The sequence below is a fragment of the Chiloscyllium plagiosum genome, unplaced genomic scaffold, assembly GCF_037043375.1.
Source record: "Chiloscyllium plagiosum isolate Xiang-an unplaced genomic scaffold, Cpla_swu_hap1 HiC_scaffold_27, whole genome shotgun sequence".
Taxonomy (NCBI): domain Eukaryota; kingdom Metazoa; phylum Chordata; class Chondrichthyes; order Orectolobiformes; family Hemiscylliidae; genus Chiloscyllium; species Chiloscyllium plagiosum.
In genome coordinates, this window is record NW_028270165.1 from 46,226,214 (window position 1) to 46,252,416 (window position 26,203).

The following is a 26,203-nucleotide window of genomic DNA, read 5'->3' on the forward strand; positions in this document are numbered from 1 at the left end:
GCTTTAAAACTTTACTGATGTTTTTGAAAATATCATTTTAGCGATTCTCAATGTTAAAGATCAGCCATTTCTCACACCACACCCTCCCATCTCCCAGGTGGAGTCATCACCATCCACACTCTCTCTATCCTTAGAAGGGCTGATACAGTGATCGAAGAGGGCTCGAGGCACAAGAAAGGATGAGGATGAGGGTGCAGGTAGAGAAATTGGACGGGAAACAGAGGCTAGGGGGAAGAGAGAGAGAGAAATGGACCCGGGGACAGAGCATTGGAGTTAGAGAAACACTGGGGGTGCACAGGGTGGGCGGCAGAGCGTTTGACAGAGAGAGAGAGAGAATGGGGGTGCAGAGTGTGGGGAGAGAGAATGGACGTGGGTCAGTGGGTGGGGAGAGAGATTGGAAGGGGGCAGAGGGTGGGGGAGAAAGAGAGCAACAATGAATGTTAGGAGAGGGTGGGGGGAGAGAGCGGGAATGGATGGAGAGCAGAGGGTGGGGCAAGAGAGAGAATGGAGGGGTGCAGGGAGTGGGAGGAGAGAGAGAATGAGTGTGGGGAGAGGGATTGGATGGAGGAAGGCAGAGGGTGGACGAGAGACTGGACTAGACAGGGGGAAGAGGGTATGGAGATAGAATGGACGGAGAGGATGGCATGTGTGTGAGAGGGGGGAAGCCAGGGATAGCGAGAGAGAATAGACAGGGGGCGCTGTGGGCATGATTGGGTCTTGATTGAATGGGGAGTTGGTGAATGCGTCCCACCCACTCCCAGCATCCCCTTCTTTGCACATGTGCAGTGCAGATTATTGTGAATGACGCGAGAGAGAATCTGGAGCGTGAGCGCAATTCCCCCCAGATCCTGGCATCAGCAAACCACTGCCTTTCTGTTTTAAAAACTAAATAAAGATGTGGGCAATATACTGGGAATGGCAAGAAGTGAGTAAGAAACTGAACCGAGAGTAAGCGCTTTCTGGTGAGGGGAGCTGGGTAAAAACAGGAGGATGGAAGGATGAATTCGAGTTGGAATCCATTGAAAGGTGGAGGAAATGGGAGACAGAGATTTCGGGTAGGAGATTAGATTAGATTAGATTAGATTAGATTACAGTGTGGAAACAGGCCCTTTGGCCCAACAAGTCCACACCGACCCGCCGAAGCGAAACCCACCCATACCCCTACATTTACCCCTTACCTAACACTACGGGCAATTTTTTAGTATGGCCAATTCACCTGACCTGCACATCTTTGTGACTGTGGGAGGAAACCGGAGCACCCGGAGGAAACCCACGCAGACACGGGGAGAACGTGCAAACTCCACACAGTCAGTCGCCTGAGTCGGGAATTGAACCCGGGTCTCTGGCGCTGCGAGGCAGCAGTGCTAACCACTGTGCCACCGTGCCGCCCATAGATAGGGAAGGCTGTTCGGTACAAACTAGAATTATCTTATCCTATTTCCTGCCCTGCACTGACAGCAATGATCTGTTTTCTCAAAGTATCAGCAGAGGAGGATTTGCTGTTCAGGCGTGCACAAGATATTTACTCAGGGCCTGAATATCAGCAGCGTTTAAATCCAGGAGGGGAAGTTATTTCAAACATCAACGTGACTTGAGAAGCCCCGCGATTACACGCAGCCTGCGTGGGAGTGTTCCAGGGTTCTGACTGTGCAGAGAACTTTAACTCTGTAGCGAAATGTGGACTAGTGTTCTCGCTGTAGACGAGCCCTTCTTTGGATCGTTGAAGCTGCTGAGACGCAATTAGATTAGATTACTTACAGTGTGGAAACAGGCCCTTCGGCCCAACCAGTCCACACCGACCCGCCGAAGCGCACCCACCCATACCCATACCCCTACCCCTACATTTACCCCTGCATCTTACACTACGGGCAATTTAGCATGGCCAATTCACCTAACCTGCACATTTTTGGATTGTGGGAGGAAACCGGAGCACCCGGAGGAAACCCACGCAGACACGGGGAGAATGTGCAAACTCCACACAGTCAGTCGCCTGAGGCGGGAACTGAACCCGGGTCTCTGGCGCTGTGAGGCAGCAGTGCTAACCACTGTGCCACCGTGCAATGACCCCTGCACCGTGGAAACTCTGTGGAAGCAAATTCAATTTCCCAAACGGGCTGGAATGTCACCAGGACTGGCATGAAGCCAATCGATTCCTTCAATCCTGGAATGAAGTCAATCGATTCCTTCAATCCAAGACTGTGGGCGGCGCGGCAGCAGCTCAGTGGTTAGCACCGCTGCCTCACAGTGCCAGGGACTTGGGTTCGATCCCACCCTCAGGGTGATTGTGTGAAGTTTGCACTTTTCTACCCTCCCCCTCCCCCTCCCCCTCCCCTCCCATCCCATCTCTGGGTGCTCTGGTTTCCTCCCAAGGCCCCAAGATGTGCAGCTTAGAGTGGATTGGGCGTTCTAAATTCAGGGATTAGCTGTGGAGGTTATTGGGTGGGATGCTCGAACAGGGGTCAGTGTGGATTGTTGGGCCAAAGGGCCTGTTTCCACAGTGTAGGGGGTTTGATGATTCAACCTCCCACCTTCTGCAAATCGAAAGACAAATCCCACCCTGCCCTCTCCAATGTGTGCTATGTAACTGCTTATTCAGTTTTAGTGGCCCAGCAGAGGCTGGTAGCCAAGTTCAGAACACATGAGGATGGCCTCAAACAGGACCTTGGGTTCATGTCACATGACAGGTAACCCCACTTCACTGTCACGCTCTCTCACACCCACTCAAAGCATACACTCTCACACACGCTCACATTCACACAGATCACTCTCTCAGACACGCACACATATACACCCTCTCACAGGCTGATACTCTATCACTCACACACTTACATATAAGGCTTTTGTGTGATTTTGAATTTGCAGAATTATATTTGCAGATACATTGTGCGCTTTTTGAGCCAAATACAATCTACAGACAGTCAATCCATGTGAGATTTTATAAATTCCTACTTTGGAAACAGAACCAGTCTCACTCAAGATTGGGATACAGACCTTAAGTTGTCCCGAGAATGTGTCTTCAAACAAGTTCTGGGATTTACATATTAATGAACCAAAACCTGCAACCCATTCTAAAAGATGAAAGACTTCACAACAATCTAAGTTTGTTCTATATCATTTCTGTTGCATGAAACTGCGATCTTTTGCTATAAATTCTCCTATGATCCTGCGCCACAAACACCTGATGAAGGAGCAGTGTTCCGAAAGTTAGTGCTTCCAAATAAACATGTTGGACTATAATCTGGTGTTGTATGATTTTTAACTTTGTTTCTCATGAATACAGGAGAAAGTGAGGTCTGCAGATGCTGGAGATCAGAGATGGAAATGTGTTGCTGGAAAAGCGCAGCAGGTCAGGCAGCATCCAGGGAACAGGAGAACCGACACTTCGGGCATTAGCCTGAAGAAGGGCTAATGCCCGAAGCGTCGGTTCTCCTGTTCCCTGGATGCTGCCTGACCTGCTGCGCTTTTCCAGCAACACATTTTCATTTCTCATGAATACATCCCACACCTGCCGGTGCTGCCAGTAAACGTTACAATGTCGATGAAATGATGCAATACCTGCAGAGATGAAAAATTTACAATTTCTAACGATATTAGCTACTCATTCACTGCTCCTTCTGATACATGACATTGGAAACTTAGTGCAAGAGGTTGAAAAGAGTGAGCAGCTTTAAAACAAAAACCTATTGGATCTCATAGCTTTCATTAACAGTCTGAGACTGGGGTTAAGTTCAAGTAACCTTTATTGCCACCCAACTTTGTTACAGCTTCAGATCTCCCCAGCAAAAAAAAAGAAGCTTTTTTTTTAAACATCTCAAAGCTCACACACTCCTCCCAACTCCACTTCCTTTACTGTTGGTCAGCGCTGAGTTGTCCCTTTATAATTGGATCCTTGGTACAGCCTTAAACTAAAGGAAGTATTGCCTCACTCAGCAATTTCAACCCACACACTGTATTCATTGAAGTTACTCCCACTCATTTGTCATGGGGGGGGGGGGGGCAGTCAGGAGTCAACCATGCTGCTGTGGGTCTGGAGTCAGGTGTAGGTCAGACCGTTTAAAGGATGCAGTTGAGATGACTGAGTGAATCCTTTCCCACAATGGCAGTTTCCTTTCCTAAAAGGGACATGAGTGAATTAGATGGCAGTTTCTCCCCCAAAAATGGTTTCATTATTAGATTCAGAACTCCAAATTTCTGACCGAATTCCAATCCCACAATCTGCCTCGGCGGGATTCAAACCCCGGGAATCCCCGGAACTGGGTTGATAGTCCAGTCGATAATGGCACTCGGCCGTCGCTCCTTCAATCCCCCTGCAATGGCACATGAACTCAATAGACAATAGGTGCAGGAGTAGGCCACTCTGCCCTTCGAGCCTGCACCACCATTCGTTATGATCGTCCTCAATCAGTATCCTGTTCCTGCCTTATCTCCTTAACCCTTGATTCCACTATCCTGGAGAGCTCTATCCAACTCTTTCTTAAACAAATCCAGAGACTGGGCCTCCACTGCCTTCTGTGGCACAGCATTCCACACACCCACCACTCTCTGGGTGAAGACATTTCTCCTCATCTCTGTCCTAAATGGCCTACCCCTTATTTTTAAGCTGCGTCCTCTGGTTCGGGACTCACCCATCAGCGGAAACATGTTTCCTGCCTCCAGAGTGTCCAATCCTTTAATAATCTTATATGTCTCAATCAGATCCCCTCTCAGTCTTCTAAACTCAAGGATATACAAGCCCAGTCGCTCCAATCTTTCAACATAAGATAGTCCTGCCATTCAAGGAATTGACCGCGTGAACCTACGCTGCACTCCCTCAATAGGCAGAATATCTTTCCTCAAATTTGGAGACCAGAACTGCACACAATATTCCAGGTGCGGTCTCACCAGGGTCCTGTACAGCTGCAGAAGAAACTCTTTGCTTCTATACTCAATCCCTCTTGTTATGAAGGCCAGCATGCTATTAGCTTTCTTCACTACCTGCTGTACCTGCATGCTTGCCTTCATTGACTGGTGTACAAGAACACCCAGATTTCTTTATATGACCCCTTTACCTAACTTGACTCCATTTAGGTAGTAATCTGCCTTCCTGTTCTTGCCACCAAAGTGGATAACCATACATTAAACTGCATTTGCCATGCATCTGTCCACTCACCTAACCTGTCCAGGTCACCCTGTAATCTCCTAACATCCTCCTCACATTTCACCCTGCCACCCAGCTTTGTATCATCAGCAAATTTGCTAATGTGACTATTAATACCATCTTCTATATCATTAATATATATTGTAAAAAGCTGCGGACCCAGCACTGATCCCTGCAGTAGTCCACTGGTCACCGCCTGCCATTCTGTAAGGGAGCCATTTATCACTAGTCTTTGTTTCCTGTCAGCCAACCAATTTTCAATCCAAGTCAGTACTTCGCACCCAATACCATGCGCCCTAATTTTGCTCACTAACCTCCTTTGTGGGACTTTATCAAAGGCTTTTTGAAAGTCCAGGTACACTACATCCACTGGATCTCCCTTGCCCATCTTCAGAGTTACATCCTCAAAAAATTACAGAACTCGCTGGTGGCTCCGCAGGTGGGAGGAGCGGGTGAAGCCCTTTCCACACGGAGAGCAGATGAACGCTCTCTCCATGATATGGACCCTTTGGTAGATTACAGTGTAGATGTCTGAGTGAACCCCTTCCCGCACACAGAGCATGTGAACGGCCTCTCCCTGTTGTGGATCGGCTGGTGCCTCCACAAGTTGCTCACATGACTGAAGCTCTTCTCGCACTTAGGGCAGGTGAACGGCGCCTCTCCGCTGTGGACCGGCTGGTGGATCAGCAGGGTGTAAGAATCGACAAATCCCTTCCTGCACTCAGAGCAGGTGAACGGCCTCTCCCCCAGGTGAACCCGCCGGTGTTTCAGGACGTGGAATGCATCGATGAATCGCTGACCACACAGAGAGCAGGAGAACGGCCTCTCCCTGATGTGAACCTGCGGGTGTGACTACAGGTGGGACGACTGAATGAATCATCTCCCACAATGGTGGCAGGTGAACTGCCTCTCCCTGGTGTGAACTCGCTGGTGTGTCTGCAGGCTGCACAGCCAACCGAATCCCTTCCCACATACTGAGCAGGAGAACAGCGTCTCCCCAGTGAGAACACGTCTGTGGGTGTCTAGCCCCAATGGGGAAGGGAACCCTTTCCCAAAGTCCCAACATTTCCATGGTTTCCCCATGAGGGGAGCATTCTTTGTGTCGCGCTGGGTTTGAAATTCAAAACAGAATGGATACATAGTCTCTCCCCACTGTGAGGGGTGGGACTTTGTTCCCCCAAGCTGAGTAAATTGTTTGACGCATTTTTCACAGACAGCGTACTGAATCTCCCTCACTCAGGTGTCCTGCCATACCAGTGTTCAAAATCGCTCACATAGACAAAAGCAAACATTTCTTCTTGAATTGAATGGCTGCTGATATTCAAGCCCCATTGATTCAAGTGGCTCTGTCAGAAGATGATGTATCATTTGTTTCAGATTTCTTTCTGCATGTCTTCCTCCAAATAAAAATCACAAATTGAGTGATCACTGTCAGTACTGTTAAATGAACATAACATCGGTGGCAATTCCTGTATATTGCCAGATGAGTGCTGACCATATATTATGCAGGACGCAGAAAACCCTCATGCAACAAGATAGCCTTCAGTATGTTTGGAGGAAAACTTAATTTAGATCGCAATAACCTGGAACAAGCTGTCGACAAAGGTGCTAGAAATGGAGCTGAATCACAAATATGATATTGAAATGTCAAAACTGCTTGGGAATAGAAAGTCAGTGAAGTTACTGAATGACTTCCTGCTGTCCTAGAAAATACAAAAGAGACAAGAGATATAGAACATAACTCTATTACTGCATTAGAAGGTGAAATATCATAGCCACAAAGTTTTTATAACAGCCAACAATATCAGATATACACCATATGAAGCAACAGATGTCTACATTTGAAACCAATGTGCCAATCCCTTAAATATTGCTCAGTTCCATGAGAAACGACCCTTATAATTTTGAACATGAGGAAAGAAGTAAACCTTTTCCAGGGTACAAACTCTATACGTGCCAAACCAAGGGAATACACAAGGAAAATGTCTTTGAGAGGGACAGAGAGCATCTGAGCACTTTGGAGAGCCTGCTCCCTCCATGGAGTCACTCCAGTTGCTACAAGTGAACAGTCTCCACCCAACACAACCCCCCACCCACGCCTCTCTCTCTCCCCCTCCCAGGATGAGGAATAGAAAGGGGGAAACGTTGCTATGCTCCCAGATGTTGCCCAGAGGGAGGGAGTTTCACTCTGAAATTGACAGGGCTACCTCCACGTTGAGACGTCCACAATGGGGGAGGGAGGGCACATTGGGAGGGGAGGACACTTTGCAAACTCCTTTCGCTCTCCTCCACGTCAATGCAGTTTGAGCTCAAGCAAAGCACAGGGTTTAATTTTAGCTTTACACTCTCAGAAAACCTCCACCTCTGTGAATCCAACACTTTACTCCCCCCTCCACTCCATGGAAATATCGATTTGAGAGATTCCAGAGTTGGAGTTGATACCATACCTGCTGTAGGGGGTTTAGTAGAAGCTGTTTATTTTAATGAACCATTTCAATTCAATCTCATCCTTGCCATTCAAATACTAATTTTACACAGAGGGTGGTTGATGTGTGGAATGAACCTCCTCAGGAAGCGGTGGATGCTGGTACAATAAAAAGACATTTGTTTTAGTACATGAATAGGAAAGGTTTGGAGGGATACAGGCCAACAGCAGGCAGGAGAGACTGATTTAGTTTGGGATTATGGTTGGCATGGACTGGTTGGACCAAAGGTCCATGACCATGCTGTATGACTCGATGGTAAGTTCATAGTTCCTTGAAAGGGGAGTCACACACAGACAGCATAGTGAAGAAAGTGTTTGATATGCCTGCCTTTATTGGTCAGTGCACTGAGTGCAGGAGTCGGGAGGTCATGTTGCGACTGTAGAAGACATTGGTTAGGCCACGTTTGGATTATTGCAAGCAATTCTGGTACCAGCGATCCCACCCTGACACACCATAAACCAGAGATAGTGACTGAAATTGACTCTGATACAAAATCAAATCATTAAATCGCTGCAGTGCAGAAAGAGGCCATTTGACTCATTGAATGCATTGTGTACAGGAGTTGGGAGGTCATGTTGTAGCTGTACAAGACATTGGTTCACCCACTTTTCGATTCTTGCATTCGATTCTGGTCTCCCTACTGTAGGATAGGAACGATGTTGTGAAACTTGAAAGTGTGCAGAAAAGATTGATAAGGATGTCACCAGGGTTGGAGCGTTTGTGGTATAAGGAGAGCCTGAATAGGGTGTGGCTGCTTCCCTGGAGTGTCAGAGGCTGAGGGGTGATCTTATGGACATTTATAAAATCATGAGGGGCATGGATAGGGTAAATAGGCTAGAGGAAGTGGTGGAGGCTGGTACAATTACAACATTTAAAAGGCATCTGGATGGGTGTGTGAATAGAAAAGGTTTGGAGGGATATGGGCCAAATGCTGGCAAATGGGACACTAGATTTATATAGGACATCTTATCAGCATGGATGTGTTGGATCAAAAAGTCTATTTCCGTGCTGTATATCTCTATGTCTATTTGATAACAGATGCTTTATTTCTGTTGATGTAAATATTGTTAGGGAGAGAGAATTCCTCAAGTCGAGGACGATAAGAATCCTGGGACACCCCTAATTCTGGTTTACTATCTAATGAACACACTTTAAGCACCAAATGTGCATTTATGTCTCATTTTGTTTCATTTTTCTTGTTTTATTCCCTGCTCCGATGATTCTCTCAGTCTGGATGGTTCTCAGGCTGAGAATATTGTGGATTGGGCCTTGATCGACTGAATGTTTTATTGCTCTGGAAGGTGTAAAAGGGGCTCAAAGTTTCAGCAGAAAGCCAGCTGAGCTGAGAACAGACAACATCTTTCTCTGGGAACAGGGAGAAAAGGACAGAAAAATCAGGACCTAAAATCGGAGCTGACACCAGAGTACCATGTTATTAGTGCTTTGATTAGCAGTGCCAACCCTCGACCTTTACCTCGCTTCTTATTCAACTTGAATGCCACGTACCCCCTCAATATTTAGATCCAATCCTTGTCATCCTGAAGCCATGTCCCTGTAAGGAGTCTCAGATCATAATTATTCTCTTCAATGTGTGCAGCCAATTCATTCAGTTTTGTTACATTGCAGCACACATTCAGCCATACAGTCTTCAGTTTCAATTCTTGTGTTCTGTAGAATCCAGTTTTGATTGATTAGATTAGATTCCCTACAGTGTGGAAACAGGCCCTTCGGCCCAACAAGTCCACACCGACACCTGAAGAGTAACCCTCCCAGACCCATTTCTTTCTGATTAATGAACCTAACACTATGGACAATTTAGCATGGTCATTTGACCTGACCTGCACATCTTTGGACTGGGACATTTACTTTCCGTGTCCCTTTCTATCATTCTTTGATGTTCATTTCCACATCACTACATTGCTCACCTGCCTTGATACGGATTGGCCATAAAAAATGCATGTTCATACATTCCCAGTAATAGAAGCAGGAGTAGGCCATTTGGTCCATTGAGCTACTCCACCATTCATTAAGATCATGGCTCATCTATCCATCGTCTCAGCTCCTCTTACCTGCATTATCCTGACTATTCTAAATTCACCTACCATACAAAATCCCATCGAACTATGTCTTGAATATGGCTGCTCCTACTGCTTCCTTGGGCAGAGAATTCCAATGATTCACCACTCTCTGGGAAAAGCAGTTCCTTCTCCTCTGTCTTAAACCTACTCCTCCTAATCTTGTGACCTAGTCTCACCCACCATAGAAACAACTAGATAGGGTGGGTCTGGGTGGCATGCTCGTCGGATGGGTCAGTGTGGACTTGATGGGATGAATGGCCTGCTTCCACGCTGTAGTGATTCTATGATTTACCGCAGTTGTGTTTGCAATGGACCACAGCACCAGAACCTCCCACCTTCTGCAAATCGAAAGACAAGTCCCACCCTGCCCTCTTGTACATGTGTTATCTAACTGCTTAATCATTTCTAGTGAATCCAGCCCACGCCTCCCGCTGCTGCCAGTAATCTTTACAAAGCTGATGAGACAATGCTATACCTGCAATACTGAAAATCATAAGGCTTCTAACGATACCAGTTGCTGATTCACCACTCCCACTGATGGACAGCGTTGGAAATACAATGTTGGAGGCTGAAAGAAATGAGCAGTTTAAAACAAAAACTCACATAACCCTTCACTAGGCTCCCTGCTCAGCACACTTTACTTAAATCACTTCAACTCCACATTGCAACAAATTCCCACTTTCCACCAATATCCTGAATGTCCTCACTCACTCAGTTGCTGTCTCACAAATGAAAGATTTCATTGTAGCTTCTGCTCCCAGCCAGGACAAAACATCTTTGAAAGCTGCTCTGAAAGTCCAGTCTTCACAATGACACTTCTGCTTTCCTTCAGTCCAAATTGTCCGTGCTGACCAGATATCCCAAATTAACATCGTCTCATTTGTCAGCACATAACCCATACCCCTCTCAATTCTCCCTATTACCAGATGCCTTTTGAAATGCTTTAATTATACCAGCCTCCACCACTTCCTCTGGCAGCTCATTCTATACACACAACACCCTCTGTGTGAGAAAGGTGCCTGCAAAGTTCCTTTTAAATATTTCCCCTCTCACCTCAGACCTATGACCTCTAGTTTTGGACTCCCCTACTCTGGGGAAAAACTTTTGGCTATTCACCCTATCCATGCTCCTTATGAACTTCGATAAAGTCATCCCTCAGCCCCCAATGATCCAGAGAAAACAGCCCAGTCTATTCAGCCTCTCCATATAGATCAAACCCTCCAACTCTGGCAATAGCCTTGTAAATCTTTTCCAAATCCTTACAAAGGTTCGTAACACTTTTCCTGTAGCAGGGAAACCAGAACCAAATACAGTGTTCCAAAAGTGGCCTAATCAATGTCCTGTACAGCCGCAACATGACCTCCCAACATCTGTATTAAAATGCATTGACCTATTAAAGCAAATATACCAAACACCTTCTTTGCTACCCTGTCTACCTGCGACTCCACTATGAACCAGCACTCCATGGTATGTTTATTCAACAACACTCCTCATTAAATGTGTAGATCCTGCCCTGATCTGCCTTTCCAAAATCCATATTTCAAAATGGGGTCGAGAAACGTATAAGCCGTGATTGAATGGTGGAGCAGATCTGATGGACTAAATGGCTTAATTTCTGTGCCTATGTCGTATGGTCTCTTGCTGTCCTGGACACAGTGAGAGAATTGGAAGCAGGAATAGGTCATTTGTCTTTCCAGCTTTCGCCAGTATTGAACAGTTCATAACTGGATATAAATATACCTGCATCTAGATGGATAGGCTAGGACTTTTTTCACTGGAGCATCAGAGGTTGAGAGGTGACCTTAGAGAGGATTATAAAATCATGAGAGGTATAGATGAGGTGAACGGCAGGTATTCTTTCCCTAGTGTGGGTGGTTCAAGATGAGGGAGCAAATTTTGAAGGTGAAGAAAGAAATATTTTATAAAGACATGAGGGGCACCTTTTTTTAAAAAGATAAAGAGTAGTTCGTTTGAGGAATCAATGTCCAGAGGAGTTGCTGGATGCAAGTACAGTTACAATGTTTAAAAGACATTTGGATAAGTACATGAATAGGAAAGGTTCGGAGGGGTATAGGCCAATCATTGGCAGGTGGGACCAGGTTAGTTTCAGAACACCGCCAGCATGGACTAGTTCAACTAAATGGTCTGTTTCTGTGCTGTATGACTCTGTAACTGTTCTGTACTGGTTTTAAAACCATTTTCTTGCCTTCTCCCATAACTTCTTTGTTCTTCAAAGTCACATGAACTCAGCCTTGAATACATTCAATAACCGACCTAACTGCAGGAAGATATCCCCACTTCTGAACTCAATTCCTCTTGCTGATATACCACTTGCTTTGCTCATTGCTTGCTGCACTTTCTGACAACTGGCAGTGACTGGTGTAGAAGGACACTGAGGCCCCTTGGTCTATCCACACATCACTCCTGATGAAGGGCTCCTGCCCGAAACGTCGACTCTCCTCCTCCTCAGTTGCTGCCTGACCGACTGTGATTTTCCAGTGCCACAATATTCAACTCTGATCTCCAGCATCTCACTTTCGCCACATCTCAACAGATCACCATTTAAACAATGCACCTCCTTTCAGCTTTTTTTTATACTGCAAAGGCTAGAACTTCACATTGTGGTACTGCATTTTCCATGTGTTTGCAAGTTGACACACAGACCTGGATCAACTTTTCCAGAGTCTGGCCCCTCCCTCAGTTCACTCTTGAACCCCAGAATGAAAAGGTGGTGAGAAAAACACTGTTGTACTCACAAATGTTAGACAGAGGAAGGAAGTTACAGTCTGGGGTGAAGTTTAACCTTATGCAGAGAGAAAAGAGCAGCAGCAGCTTCAGAGTTCATGGTCCAACCTCCGCATTTCCACAATGGCCTGCTCTGATTGGCAGGAGGACCAGACTCCTTCCGGTCCTCCAAGATTGTCCACTGCTCCACGGAAAGGCGCTCGCGTGCCGTTTCTGCGGACTCCCAAGAGAACACGCAGTGCTTGCTGACACTGGCGGTCATGCGCAGTGCTTGCTGACACCGCGGAGCATGCTCAGTGTGCAGGAATTTGTTACAAATTTTAAAGTTAAAAATCACAAAGCACCTGGTGATAGTCCAACAGACTTATTTGGAAGCACTAGCTTTCGGAGCCCTGCTCCTTCATCAGCTGATTGTGGAGTATAACATCGTAAGACACAGAATTTATGATCTTACGATCTTATATTCCACAACCACCTGATAAAGTAGCAGCGCTCAGAAAGCTAGTGCTTCCAAACAAGCCGATTGGAATGTAACCTGGAGTTGTGTGATTTTTAACTTCGTACACATTAGTCCAACACGGACACCTCCCGATCATGACAAATATTAAGCGTCCAAATGCGAATACGAGAGAAAAATGCCGAAGCTATTTTATTTTGCTGATTTTTTTTCCCTGTGCCTCGACATTTTATTTCTTTTGCATTTTGTTTGGCTGCTCAACGTTTCTGTCTTTTCCCCAGGTTAGAGATATTCCAAAACTAGAGAGTAAAGGTTTAGGGTGTGGGGAAAGATTTTAAAAGATCTAAAAGACTAGGACGAGAACATTCACCCCTTACTGGGGGAAAGTGAGGACTGCAGATGCTGGAGATTAGGGTCGAGATTGTGGAGCTGGAAAAGCACAGCAGATCAGGCGGGATCCGAGGAGCAGGAGACTCGACGTCTCGGGCAAAACCCTTCGTCAGGAAATAGCCATAGGGAACTGCAGGGCTGTAGCGTAAACGAGTGAGTCATAGTGGGATGCTGTTGGGAAGGGCTGAAGAAGGGCTTATGCCCGAAACGTCGATTCTCCTGTTCCCTGGATGCTGCCTGACCTGCTGCGCTGTTCCAGCAATAAAGTTTCAACAAGGGCTGAAGAAGGGCTTATGCCCGAAACGTCGATTCTCCTGTTCCCTGGATGCTGCCTGACCTGCTGCGCTTTTCCAGCAACACATTTTCAGCTCTGATCTCCAGCATCTGCAGACCTCACTTTCTCCTGCTGTTGGGAAGGTCGGTGTGAATAGCCTGTAGGGATGATATGGTTCCACTGCCTTAGCCATGTGGGAAGAGTGGGTTCCAGTTCGTGGGACATTGACACGAGTCCTGGAGAAGATGGCATTTGTGCTGTCTCTCTCTTTACATTCTGCCCCCTGTCTATTTTCTCCCCATCCACTGTCCCCTGCCCATTCTCTCTCCTCACACTGCACACTCTATTCTCTCCCCCAACCCTCTGAACCCCTGTCCATTTCCCTCCCTTCTCCACCACCATCAGCGACCCCCTCACCGCCCCCGCCCCCCCGACCCCCACAATCGTCCTTTCTCGTGCCTCAGCCCTCTTTGATCGCTGTATGAAGTCTTTCTCAGGGAAGAGAGAGAATGGATGGTGATGACTTTACCTGGGAAACACGGCATGTGAGAAATAGCTGATTTTTAAAATTGAGAATAACTAAAACGATATATTGAGAAATTTCGTTAAAGTCGGGAAGAATGTTATTTTTTTTCAAAAAAAAAAGCTGCACAAATCTTTCTGAAACTTGCAACAAAGGGCGGCACGGTGGCACAGTGGTTAGCACTGCTGCCTCACAGCGCCAGAGACCCGGGTTCAATTCCCGCCTCAGGCGACTGACTGTGTGGAGTTTGCACGTTCTCCCCGTGTCTGCGTGGGTTTCCTCTGGGTGCTCCGGTTTCCTCCCACATCACAAAAATGTGCAGGTCAGGTGAATTGGCCAAACTAAATTGCCCGTAGTGTTAGGTAAAGGGTAAATGTAGGGGTATGGGTGAGTTTCGCTTCGGCGGGTCGGTGTGGACTTGTTGGGCCGAAGGGCCTGTTTCTACACTGTAATCTAATCTAATCTAAAAAAGGACAGGTTGTAAGGAGTGAATGAGTGAATAAAAGACAAGTCCAACCTTGCTCTCGAGGAGAAGGTGAAAAATGCAGATGCTGGAGATCAGAGAGTGTGGTGTTGGAAAAGCACAGGTCCGGCAGCATCCAAGGAGCAGGAGAATCGACGTTTCGTGCATAAGCACTTGGCACTCGGCCATCGCTCCTTCAATCCCCCTGTGATGGCGCGTGAACTCGCAGGTGGGAGGAGCAGGTGAATTCCTTCCGGCACTTACAGCAGGTGAATGGCCTCTCTCCAGGGTGGACCCGCTGGTGGGTCAGCAGTGCAGCTGACTGAGTGAAACCCCTCCCGCACATGGGGCACGTGAATGGCTTCTCTCCCTTGTGGACTCACTCATGCGTCTGCAGATGGCTGATCCGACTGAAGCCCTTCCTACACACTGAGCAGGTGAATGGCCTCTCCCGGTGTGAATGCGTCTGGGGGTTTCCAGCAGGGATGGGGAAGGGAATCCTTTCCCAAAGACCCCACATTTCCAAGGTTTCCCCTTTGGAGGGAGCTTTCCTTGTGTTGCTTTGGGATTGAAATTACAAACAGAACGGGTACATAGCCTTTCCCACCTTGAGGGGTGAGACTTTGATTCCTCCAAGCTGAGTAAATGGTTTGAAGCACTTTTCACAGTCAACGCACTGAATCTCCCTCACTCGGTGTCTCAGTATTCTTCCTGCCACAGGACTGTCCAAAATCTCTCAAACAAACAAAAGCAAACATGCCTTCTTGATTGGAATGACTGCTGATATTCAAGTCCCAATGAATCAAGTGGCTCTGTCAGAAGTTGATGTATCAATTGCTATAAGATTTCTTTCTGCACATCTTCCTACAAAGAAAAATCACAAAATAAGTGATCACTGTCAGTACAGTTAATGAACATAACATTGGTGGCAATTCCTGTAGATTGCGAGATGTCTGCTGATCACATTTTATCCAGGCCACAGAAACCTGAAAACCCTCATGCAGCCAGATCGGCTTAGCTGTGCATGGAGGAAAACTTCATTTCAGTCACAATAACATGGAACAAACTGCCGACAAAGATGCTGGAAATGGAGCTGAATCAAGGATATGAAAATGAAATGTTAAGGCTGCTTGAGAAAAGAAAGGCAGTAAAATTGCTGAATGACTTCCTGCTGACCTATTAAATAAAAAATTATGACAAAAAAAGGACGTAACTCCATTACTACATTAGAAGGTGAATAATAATTACAACAGAAACTTTTACAACAGCTAACAATATCAGATATACACCATATAGAACAAAGAACAAAGAGAGTTTACAGCCCAGGAACAGGCCATTCAAGCCTGAGCCGATCTAAATGTACTGTCTGAACCTGTCGGTCAATTCCTAAGCATCTGTATCCCTCTACTCCCCACCCACTCATGCATCTATCCAGACGCATCTTTCATGAATCGACCGTGCCTGCCTCTACCACCCCTGATGGCAACGCGTTCCAAACGCCCACCACCCTCTGTGTGAAGTAAAACGCATTTTCACTTTGAGTAAGTGCTGCCCTTGCCGCGTTCATTGTAACGGGAACTCTGCCCCATCCCCATCTCGTTAAACGAAGCTGCTTTTTGAGAGTATCGACTGGCCGTTTTTGCACAAGGCAGTGTAAGAAACAAGGGCTCGCCTAAGGTTTGAACCCGGGATCTCTCGCATGCCCACGCACTAGAAGGCCCAAAGCGAGAATCACACCCCGAGACCAACGACTCACAGGCCACGAGCATTCTACATTTTTTGAGCAATGTGCCAATCCCTTAAATGCTGCTCAGTTCCTTGAGAATCTAATCTTTTAGTTGTGAACATGAGGAAAGGAGCAATCCTTTTCTAGGGTGCAAACTGTATACGTGCCAAACTGAGGGAATACGCAAGCAAAATAGCTTTAAGAGAGATAGAAAGTATTTGAGCACCTTTGGAGTGTCTGCTCCCTCCCTGGATTGACTCCGGTTGCTACAAGTGAACAGTGTTTCACCCACCCCTACCTCCCCTTCCCCCTCGCTGCTGGAGGATGGTATATGGAAAGGGGGAGACATTGCTTTACTCCCAGATGTTGCCCAGAGGGAGGGAGTTTCACTCTGAAACTGACAGGGCTGCATCCGTATTGTGACGTCAACAATGGAGGGCGGGCCGGACAGCTGTCCTGCAGTTGAGGCACGTGTGGAGGGGAGGACACTTTGCAAATCCCACTCTCCTCCAAGTCAATGCAGTTTGAGTTCAAGCAAAGCAAGGGGTTTAAATATACTTTAGAAAACCTCCTTTGTGCCGTGGGAAAACTCCGGCCGCGGGAAATGCAGTGTTACAGATTCATAGTAACAGAAGCAGGAGTAGACCATTTGGTCAACTCCGTCATTCATTAAGATCACAGCTCCACCAACCTGCACTATCCCGACTACCCTTAATTCCCCTACCATGCAAAAACCCATCCAACTGTGTCTTCAATATACTTCATGAAGCTGTCTCAACTGCTCTCTTGGGTAGAGAATCCCATGGAGTCTCACAGAGTGACACAGATGTACAGCATGGAAACAGACCCTTCGGTCCAACTCATCCATGCAGCCCAGATATCCTAACCTAATCTAGTCCCATTTGCCAGCACTTGGCCCAAATCCCCATAAAACCTTCCTACCCTCCAACCTCCAACCCTGGCAACATCCTTGTAAATATTTTCTGCACCTTTTCTAGTTTCACGACATCTTTCCGATAGGAAACAGATCAAAATTACATGCAATATTCCAAACGTGGCCTGACCAATGTTCTGTACAGTGGCAACATGAGCTCCCAACATCTATCCTCGATGCTCTGACCAACAAAGGAAAGCACACCAAACGCCTTCTTTACTATCCAATCTGCCTGCGTTTCTACTTTTAAGGAACTCTCAACCTGAACTCCAAGGTCTCCTTGTTCAGCAACACTTCCAAGGAACTTACCATTAAGTGTAAAAGTCCTGCTCTGATTTGTTTTTCCAAAATGCAGCACCTCATATTTATCTACATTATCCTCCATCTGCCACTCCTCAGCCCATTGGCCCATCTGATCAAGGTCCCGTTGTGATCTGAGGTAACCTTCTTTGCTGTCCACTACACCTCCAATTTTGGTGTTATCTACAAACTTGCTAACTATACCTCCTCCGTTTACATACAAATCATTTATATAAATGACAAAAAGTAGCGGACCCAGCATCAATCCTTGTGATACACCATTGGTCACAGGCCTTCAGTCTGAAAAGCAACCCTCCTTCACCACCCTCTGTCTTCTGCCTTCTAGCCAGTTCTGTATCCAAATGACTAGTTGTGCCTGCATGCCATGAGATTAAACCTTGCTCACCAGTCTCCCATGGGGAACCTTGATGAACGCCTTCCTGAAGTCCAGAGAGATCACGTCCATCGCTCTGCCCTAATCAATCCACTTTGTTACTTCTTCAAAAAACTCAATCATGTTCATGAGACATGATTTCCCAAGCATAAAGCCATGCTGACTATCCCTAATCAATTCTTGCCTTTCCAAATACATGTAAATCCTGTCTCTTAGGATTCTCTCCAAAAACTTGCCCATCACGGATGTCAGGTTCACTGGTCTATAGTTCCCTGGCTTTTCCTTACCACCTTTCTTAAATAGTGGCACCACATTAGCCACCTTCTAGCCTTCCGGCACCTCACCTGTGACTATTAATGATACAAATATCTCAGTAAGAGGCCCAGCAATCACTTCCCCAGTTTCCCATAGAGTTCTAGTGTACTCCTGATCAGGTCCTTGGGATTTATCCACTTTTATGCATATCAAGATATCCAGCAATTTCTCATCTGTAATATGGGCATTTTTTCAACATGTCACCATCTACTTTCTCACATTCTATATCTTCCATGCCCTTCTCCACAATAAACACTGATGCACAATATCCGTTCAGTATCCCGCAACACCACCCCCCCCCCCCCCCCCCCCCCCCATCTACTGCAGCTCCACACAAAGGCCGCCTTGCTGATCTTTGAGGGGCCCTGTTCTCTCCCTTGTTATCCTTTGGTCCTTAATGTATTTATAAAAACCCTTTGGGTTATCCATGACTCTATTTGCCAAAGCTATCTCATGTCCCCTTTTTGCCCTCATGATTTCCCTCTTAAGTATGCTCGTACTGCCTTTATACGGTAAGGATTCACTCAATCTCTCTGTCGATACCTGATATATGCATCCTTCTTTATCTCATTTTCTCTAGTCATCCAGCATTCCCCAACCTGGGTGGGTTGCGCTTCGGCGGGTCGGTGTGGACTTGTTGGGCCGAAGGGCCTGTTTCCACACTGTAATCTAATCTAATCTAATCTAAACCTACCAGCCATTCCTTTCACCCCAACAGGAATATATTGTGTCTGGACTCTTGTTATCTCATATTTGAAGGCTTCCCATTTTCCAGCAGTCCTTTAACCTGCGAACATCTGCCCCAATCAGCTTTTGAAAGATCTTGCCTAATACCTGAGTCTTTCTCCAATTTAGAACTTCAACTTTTAGATCTGATATATTATTTTCAATCACTGTTCTAAAGTTAATAGAATTATGGTTGCTGGCCCTTAGGTTTTGCACCCTCGCCAGTATGTACATCCACATTGTGAATTAGAAAATGTCCTTGTACACACTTAACAAATTCCACTCTTTGGCAGATAGGTAAATGGGCAGGAGTTATACCTTGGGTCCACTCTTCCTTCATTCCCATCAACCCTAACCCCATTCCCACCCCAATAGTCCAACGGCACTTTCCCCTGCAACTGCCGAATGTGTGACACCAGCCCATTTACCTGCTCCCTCCTCACTATCCAAGGGCCCAAACTTACCTTCCAGATGAAGCAGCACTTTACCTGCACTTCCCACAACCCAGTCTACTGCATTTGCTGCTCACAATGTGGTCTCATCTACATTGGGAAAAACGAAGCATAAACTGGGTGACTGCTGCACAGACATCTACGTTCTACCTGCAAAAAAGACCCTGAGCTTCCAGTTGCCTGCCAATTCCACACCTCACCCTGTTCCCTGGCCAACATCTCTGTCTCAGGTTTGCTGTAGTGTTCCAGCGAAGCTCAGCACCAGTAGAACGAAGAGCACCGAATATTTCACTTGGAGACCTTACATCCCTCCGGTCCCAATATCGAATTCAATAATTCTAGGGCCTGAAATCCATAGTATCCTCGTCCCTTCCACACACACCAAGCCTTGTTATCACATAGTCTGTCATTACACACTACCTATTCTTAGCCATGAACAGTCTCCATTCACCCTCCCACGCAAATCGTTATCAACTCCTTTTCCTGTCCAACAGTTCTTCCCTCGCTTTGGGCTCTGTCCTGATCTATCATTAACTGCATCCGCCTTCCTCCCACAATATCTCCTGCATATAAACCAACGTTTTCCCAGTCACCATCAGTTCTGTGGAAGGGTCACCGGCAACTCCTGTTTTTTTGTTTCTGATATACAGAATCCACAGTTCTTTCACCTTTTTATTGAGGTAGAGTTGTAAATTGTTTCGAGAGACAGAAGGTGTGCGGGGGGTGGGGGGGGGGGGGGGGGAGGGGGGAGACAGAACAGACATGAACTGTTGATCTCCGTTGTTACTCATAACGTAAAATCATTGCAGTGCGATCACTTCCCTTAAGCATGAATACAGATTCCTGCCCAACCGTGAGCTTGTGGCGCAACGGTAGCGCGTCTGACTCCAGATCACAAGGTTGCGTGTTCGAATCACGTCAGGCTTACTAACGTCAACTTCTTGCATTTCAAATCAAGAAACGAGTAGGTTCACTCCGTATATCTGTTGAGACAAATCTTCATTGCGGAAACTTTCGATCACACGGGAAGCTTTGCTATGTGTTTGATTTGTGAACCCTGTGTCAGGGGGGTGGTGTGCCCATTTTCTGGGTAAATGCGCAACTCCCCCAGTTCATCACCGGATTGAAACACAGCCGCCTCCCCCTGGGCAGCCGCTTCGCTCAGTTGGTGACAGCGCGGTGTGAGTAACATAATACCGATACTTTTACAACATAATCCAAAGATTCCAAGCTTTATGTTTCAATCTATCATGAGAGTGACAGCGAGTTCAGATAGAAATGTTTCCCACCAACAGCAAATCCTTTCCTCTCACTGGACAGTTAAAATTATCTTTATTCAACAGAAGGAGCGGAAACTCTAGTCTGACGGCCCCTCTCCACATTAACGGTGAGCCTGAATTTTATAAACGGTGTCAGTAAAATCCAGTGGCGGACACTGATTTGGTTCAATCGATTTTTTTGCCAAGAGTAATTCACCGAGAGGATGCTGCTGTGTGAAACAGCGTGGGGAATTACTGCAGGGCCTCCTGCACATGGAACACACCGCAACTGATGTGTTTCACCTTCACCAGTTTATTCCTATCTCGGAGAAGAGAGGTTTGATGATTCGGATCATAGCAGCCAGACAGAGGATAGGAGAAGAGCACTCAGACCTTCACAAGCTTGTCACCACAGCTGGGTCATCGTGGCCCGTGTGTCAGTATGGGATAGTGAGCTGCATCTTCTGACCGGAAGCACAGCAAATTGGAGTGCTGGTGGGACTATCACACAGGAGAAAACGGCTTCGACCTATCAACTGGATAGGTCCCAATGCGCAACTCCGCTCACCTCAACTGAATAACTGTTATCAAATTACTCAGTGATTCAAAGGAATACTCGGTTTTGAATCTGCATTGTGTCATGTACCTTCGAGAATGATGTCAAAACACCTTCATTGCTGTGATGGAGTATCCTGGTGGGCAGAATATACCCGTTGTCAAATTTCCGAAGTTCTGTTGGTCCAACTCAGAATCACGAAATGTGGGACAGCGCAGACTGAGGCTACGCAGCCCACCTTAGCTCTGCTGGTTCAACACAATATGTAAATAAGTGTCTCATTCTGTCGCCTTCTCCCTGTAAATCTGCACATTGTTACATTGAACGTGACCACCGAATTCCCTTTTGTGTCCATTGAATCTACCTCTTTGTCACTGTCAGACAGCGACTTACTGACCCCACTCCCTGTGTGAAAACGGTCTTCCTAATGTCACTTTTACTTATTTTCCTGATGACTTTAAATCTCTGCCAAATCGTTCTCGATCCTTTCAGGCCTGGGAGCATTTTCACTGCATTATTTCCTCTGTCTAAAACCCTCATGACGTGGAAAACTTCAATCAGACAAGCTTTCAGTCTTCTGTTCACCAAAGACAGCTGCCCCAAACTTTCCAATTCCCTTCATTGCTGACATTCCTCAGGACGGCACTATTCACGTTAACCTGTTCAGCGCTGTCTGCAATCACTTCACTTCCCCGCTTCCTGAAGTGTCACCCTCAGAATTGAGCGTAATACAGGTAGAGGATTCATTCAGACTCGGATTGCGCGGGCGAAAGATCTGCAATACTTGTTTTCACTTTGAACACGTGTTTCCCTTCGCCGTGTTCAATGCAATGGCAGCTCTGCGCCGTCCCGAATTCAGGCAGTCCGATCTTATTTAACAAAGCAGCTTTTTGAGAAAATTGATCGGGCATTTTTGCTCAGGTCAATTTAAGGAATGATGGTTCGCCTGGGATTGGAACCCGGGAACTCTCACACGTCTGCATTCGCTAGAAGACCCAAAGCTAGAATCATATCCCAGACTAACGAGCCACCAGCCATGGGTGCAGCCACCCCCTGAAGCAGCTGAGACTTGCTCAGTACGAAATACATTGTACATTGCTCCCAGAATTGCAAGCAGGGAAGAGTTTCAAGGACATCTGCTTCTCAATCTGTGTCCCTGCTCCCAGGACGCTGCTGTTTGTCCCGTCCCCAGGGATCGGGCTCTCTCCACTGGTGGAGAATTGAACCATTTCGTTTCTACTTGCAAGCTGTGCTGGTGGAAGGCAGAGCCCATTCACTCTTCTGCTCTCTCACACTATTACGTGAGGCAGGAGAAGTCAGTTACAGTCATGCGTAGGAAATGGGCAACTTTGAACTTGTTACAAAGGTCTTGTTAACGGAGAGATAGAAAAATGGTGTGCTGTCGGGACAGAGAGAAATGGACACCGGAGACTCTTCCCTCAGGTAAATTGATATGAGTGCATTTTTGTGCAGCCTGCTTGGTGTTCAGAACTTGTCTTGACAGCAATCCCGCAGAAAGTCTTTTTTACTTGGCTGTTGGTTTCTTTACTGCAGGAAATGGACTAAAACAGCAAGACATGTGTTTCAACTTCACCTCATTATCAGCTCATTGGCATCTCAGAGAAGTGGTTTTGCGATTCAGTTCATAGGAAACCGACGAAGAACAGGAGAAGACCACTCAGACCTCCAAAAGCACGTCACTTGAACGGTGTGAGTTTCGCGACAGTATCGGTATGATAGGGGACATTTCGACACTCAGGAAGTCGTTTGAAAGGCAAGATGCTGAACAGAGGACCATCGCAAAGGAAAATCGCTCAAGGAGACATTGAACAACAGCAGGGGATGGTTTCGATCCATCGACCTCTGGGTCTAGCACGCTCCCGCTGCGCCACTCTGCTCCTATGGCCAGCATCGTATTCCACAGGTCCCTGCAGCCTGTCGTCGGGCGCGTGGCATGCACGTTCGAGACTGATGTCAAAGATATTCACTGCTGTCGTCTTATATGGTGTTGCGCAGACGTATGGAGGCTGTGTAAATATAAACTTTTTCTAACTTCCCACATTCTGTTGGTCGAACTGTGATTTCACTCTGAATAGACGCCATGCGGCCCACCTTCGCTCTGCTGGGTCGCCACAGTAAGTGAACGTGGGTCTCTATTCGTATCATTCTCTTGCCTTCTTCATGTAATTCTGCACATTGTTACTTTAAACATGACCACCGAATTCCCGTTTGCGTCTAATGAATCTGCCTCTTTTTCAGTGTCAGTTAGGGATTTACTGACCCCAACCACTCCCTGTACGAAAGCGTTCTCCCTAATGTCACTTTTGGTTCTTTTCCCCATGACTTTAAAACTCTGCCGAATCGTTGCCGATCCTTTCAGGCGTGGGAGCATTTTGACTACATTACTTTCTCTGTCCAGACTTCGCAAGCTTCAACCGGGCCAGATTTCAAACTTCTGTTCTCTGAGGAGAGCTGTCCCAAATTTCCAATCGACCCTCATCGCTGACATCCCTCAAACACCGCACCATCACGTCAACCGATTCAACGCTGTCTCCAATCATTTCACTTCGCTGCTTTCTGTCCCATTGGTACGCCAGGGAGCCCAACCTCGTTTAACGAAAGTGCTTTTTGAGAAAATTAAACAGGCATCTTTGCATAAGTCATGAAACGCAGGCCCGTCCGGGATTTGAACAAGGCACTTCTCGCACGTCGGCGTCGACGAAGATCCATAGCGAGAATCATACCCCTAGACCAACGAACCACACAGCAAAAACTGGCCCCCGCTCTATCTCTTGAACCAGCTGAGTCTTGCTCAGAGTGAAGAATAGTTGACATTGAACAGGCTGGGGCTGTTTTCTCTGCAACGTCGGAGGCTGAAGGGTGACTTTATGGAGGTTTACAAAATTATGAGGGGCATGGATAGGATAAATAGGCAAAGTCTTTTCCCTGGGATCGGGGAGTCAAGAACTATAGGGCATAGATTTAGGGTGAGAGGGGAAAGATATAAAAGAGACCTGAGGGGCAACTTTTTCACGCAGAGGGTGGTGCGTGCAAGGAATGAGCTGCCAGAGAAAGTGGCGGAGGCTGGTACAATTGCAACATTTAAGAGGCGTTTGGATGGATATATGAATAGGAAGGGTTTGAAGGTATATGGGCCGGGTGCTGGCAGGTGGGACTAGGTTGGGGTGGGATATCTGATCGGCATGGACGGGTTGGACCGAAGGGTCTGTTTCCATGCTGTACATCTCTATGACTCTATGAACAGCTGCTTCTCATTCTGTCTCTCTGCTGCCGTTTGCCAGTCCCCAGGAACCGGGCCCTCTCTACTGGCAGAAAATTAAACCGTTTTCTTTCTAAACTTTTCTCTGACACCGGAGTGACCAGTGACAAGCATTGCCCTCCTCAACATGGAGTACAGAGAACAGGAGAAGACCCCGCAGACCTCCACGAGTGTGTCATCTCAACTGTGCACATTGGGCCTGTGCATCAATGTGAAATATTTACGTCGAAGTTTTTTGGGAAGCAGATGAGAAGGCGAGGTGCACAACAGTGCGCCGTTATACGGGAAAGCTGCTAAAGACGACATTGAGTGAATAGGAAAGATGGTTTCCCTTCTGGGTTATGCTCCCATCGCGCACCGGCAGACATATCGCCGACAAGCAAATATCAACTCTGTCTAAATTGCCACATTCGGTTTTTACGAACCGTGACTTCACTCAGAAGCACAATTTACCCGCTCCCTCCTGAATATCCTTCCAGGCTCGAACATACCTTCCAGCTGAAGCAGCACTTTACCTGCACATTTGCCGCAACCTAGTCTACTGCATTCGCTACTCAGTGTCGTTTCCCCAACGGAGCATGAAGTATAAACTGGATGACTGCTTCGCAGAACATCTCGGTTCTGCCCGCAAAATAAAGGCTCTGAGCTTCTGCTTTCCTGCCACTTTAACACGCCACCCTGTTCCCTGGCCAACATCTCTGTCTCAGGCTTGCAGCAGTGTTCGAGCAAAGCTCAGCTCCAGATGGAAGAACAACGCCTCATATTCCACTTCAAAACCCTACAGCCCTCCGGTCTTCAAGATCGAGTTGCATGACTTTAGGGCCTGAAATCCTCCATGTCCTTGACCCCTACCACACACATACCAGCCCTTGTTATCACATAGTCTGCTACGACACACTACTTATTGTTAGCCACGAACCCTCTCCATTAACAGTTATTCATCGTCCCTCACGAATCGTTATTCACTCCTTTGTCCCTCCTATTGTTCTCTCTCTGAGCTGGTGGGAAAGAGAGCAATGTACACTGGAGACTCTCAGCCAGCTGAAACTTGCTCAGTGTGAAATACATTCCACTTTGCTCCAAGAATTGCAAGCAGCAAAGAGTTTCCAGAACATCTGCTTGTCATTCTGTCCCCGGGATGCGGTTTCTGACATGCGGATCGTCTTGTCATTCACGTCGGAACCGGCGTGGTGAACTACTGCAGGGAATGCACGAAACCACAAGGTATGCGTTTCAACTTTATCAGCTCATTGGCATCTCAGAGAAGTGGTTTTGCGATTCAGTTCATAGGAAACCGACGAAGAACAGGAGAAGACCACTCAGACCTCCAAAAGCACGTCACTTGAACGGTGTGAGTTTCGCGACAGTATTGGTATGATACGGGACATTCAGAAAGTCTCAATGCTGAACAGAGTACCATCACAAAGGGAAGTCGCTCAAGGAGACACTGAACAATAGCAGACATGGGCCCAGCACGCTCCCGCTGCGCCACTCTGCTCCGACGCAGCGCGCCCTTTTCCACAGGTCCCTTCAGCCTTTCGTCTGGCGCGTGGCATGCACGTTCGAGACTGTTGTCAAAGATCTCCACTGCTGTCGTCTTATATGGTGTTGCGCAGACGTATGGAGGCTGTGTAAATATAAACTTTTTCTAACTTCCCACATTCTGTTGGTCGAACTGTGATTTCACTCTGAATAGACGCCATGCGGC

The 26,203-nt window shown here is 46.9% G+C and overlaps 1 protein-coding gene and 1 non-coding gene across 2 annotated transcripts in view; one reads left to right on the plus strand and one right to left on the minus strand.

Annotated features, from left to right (window-relative positions):
* Window positions 1-6,705: 6,705 nt before the first annotated feature.
* Window positions 6,706-26,203, minus strand: part of LOC148143875 (uncharacterized) — a 202,918-nt gene continuing 183,420 nt past the window's right edge. Inside the window, exon 4 of the mRNA XM_087975277.1 lies at window positions 6,706-6,757. Coding sequence (XP_087831403.1) covers window positions 6,706-6,757 — 52 coding nt within the window. The remainder of the gene's footprint in view (window positions 6,758-26,203) is intronic.
* On the plus strand, window positions 20,256-20,327 carry trnaw-cca (transfer RNA tryptophan (anticodon CCA)). Its single transcript has one exon. It is a non-coding gene; the product is annotated as a tRNA-Trp (tRNA).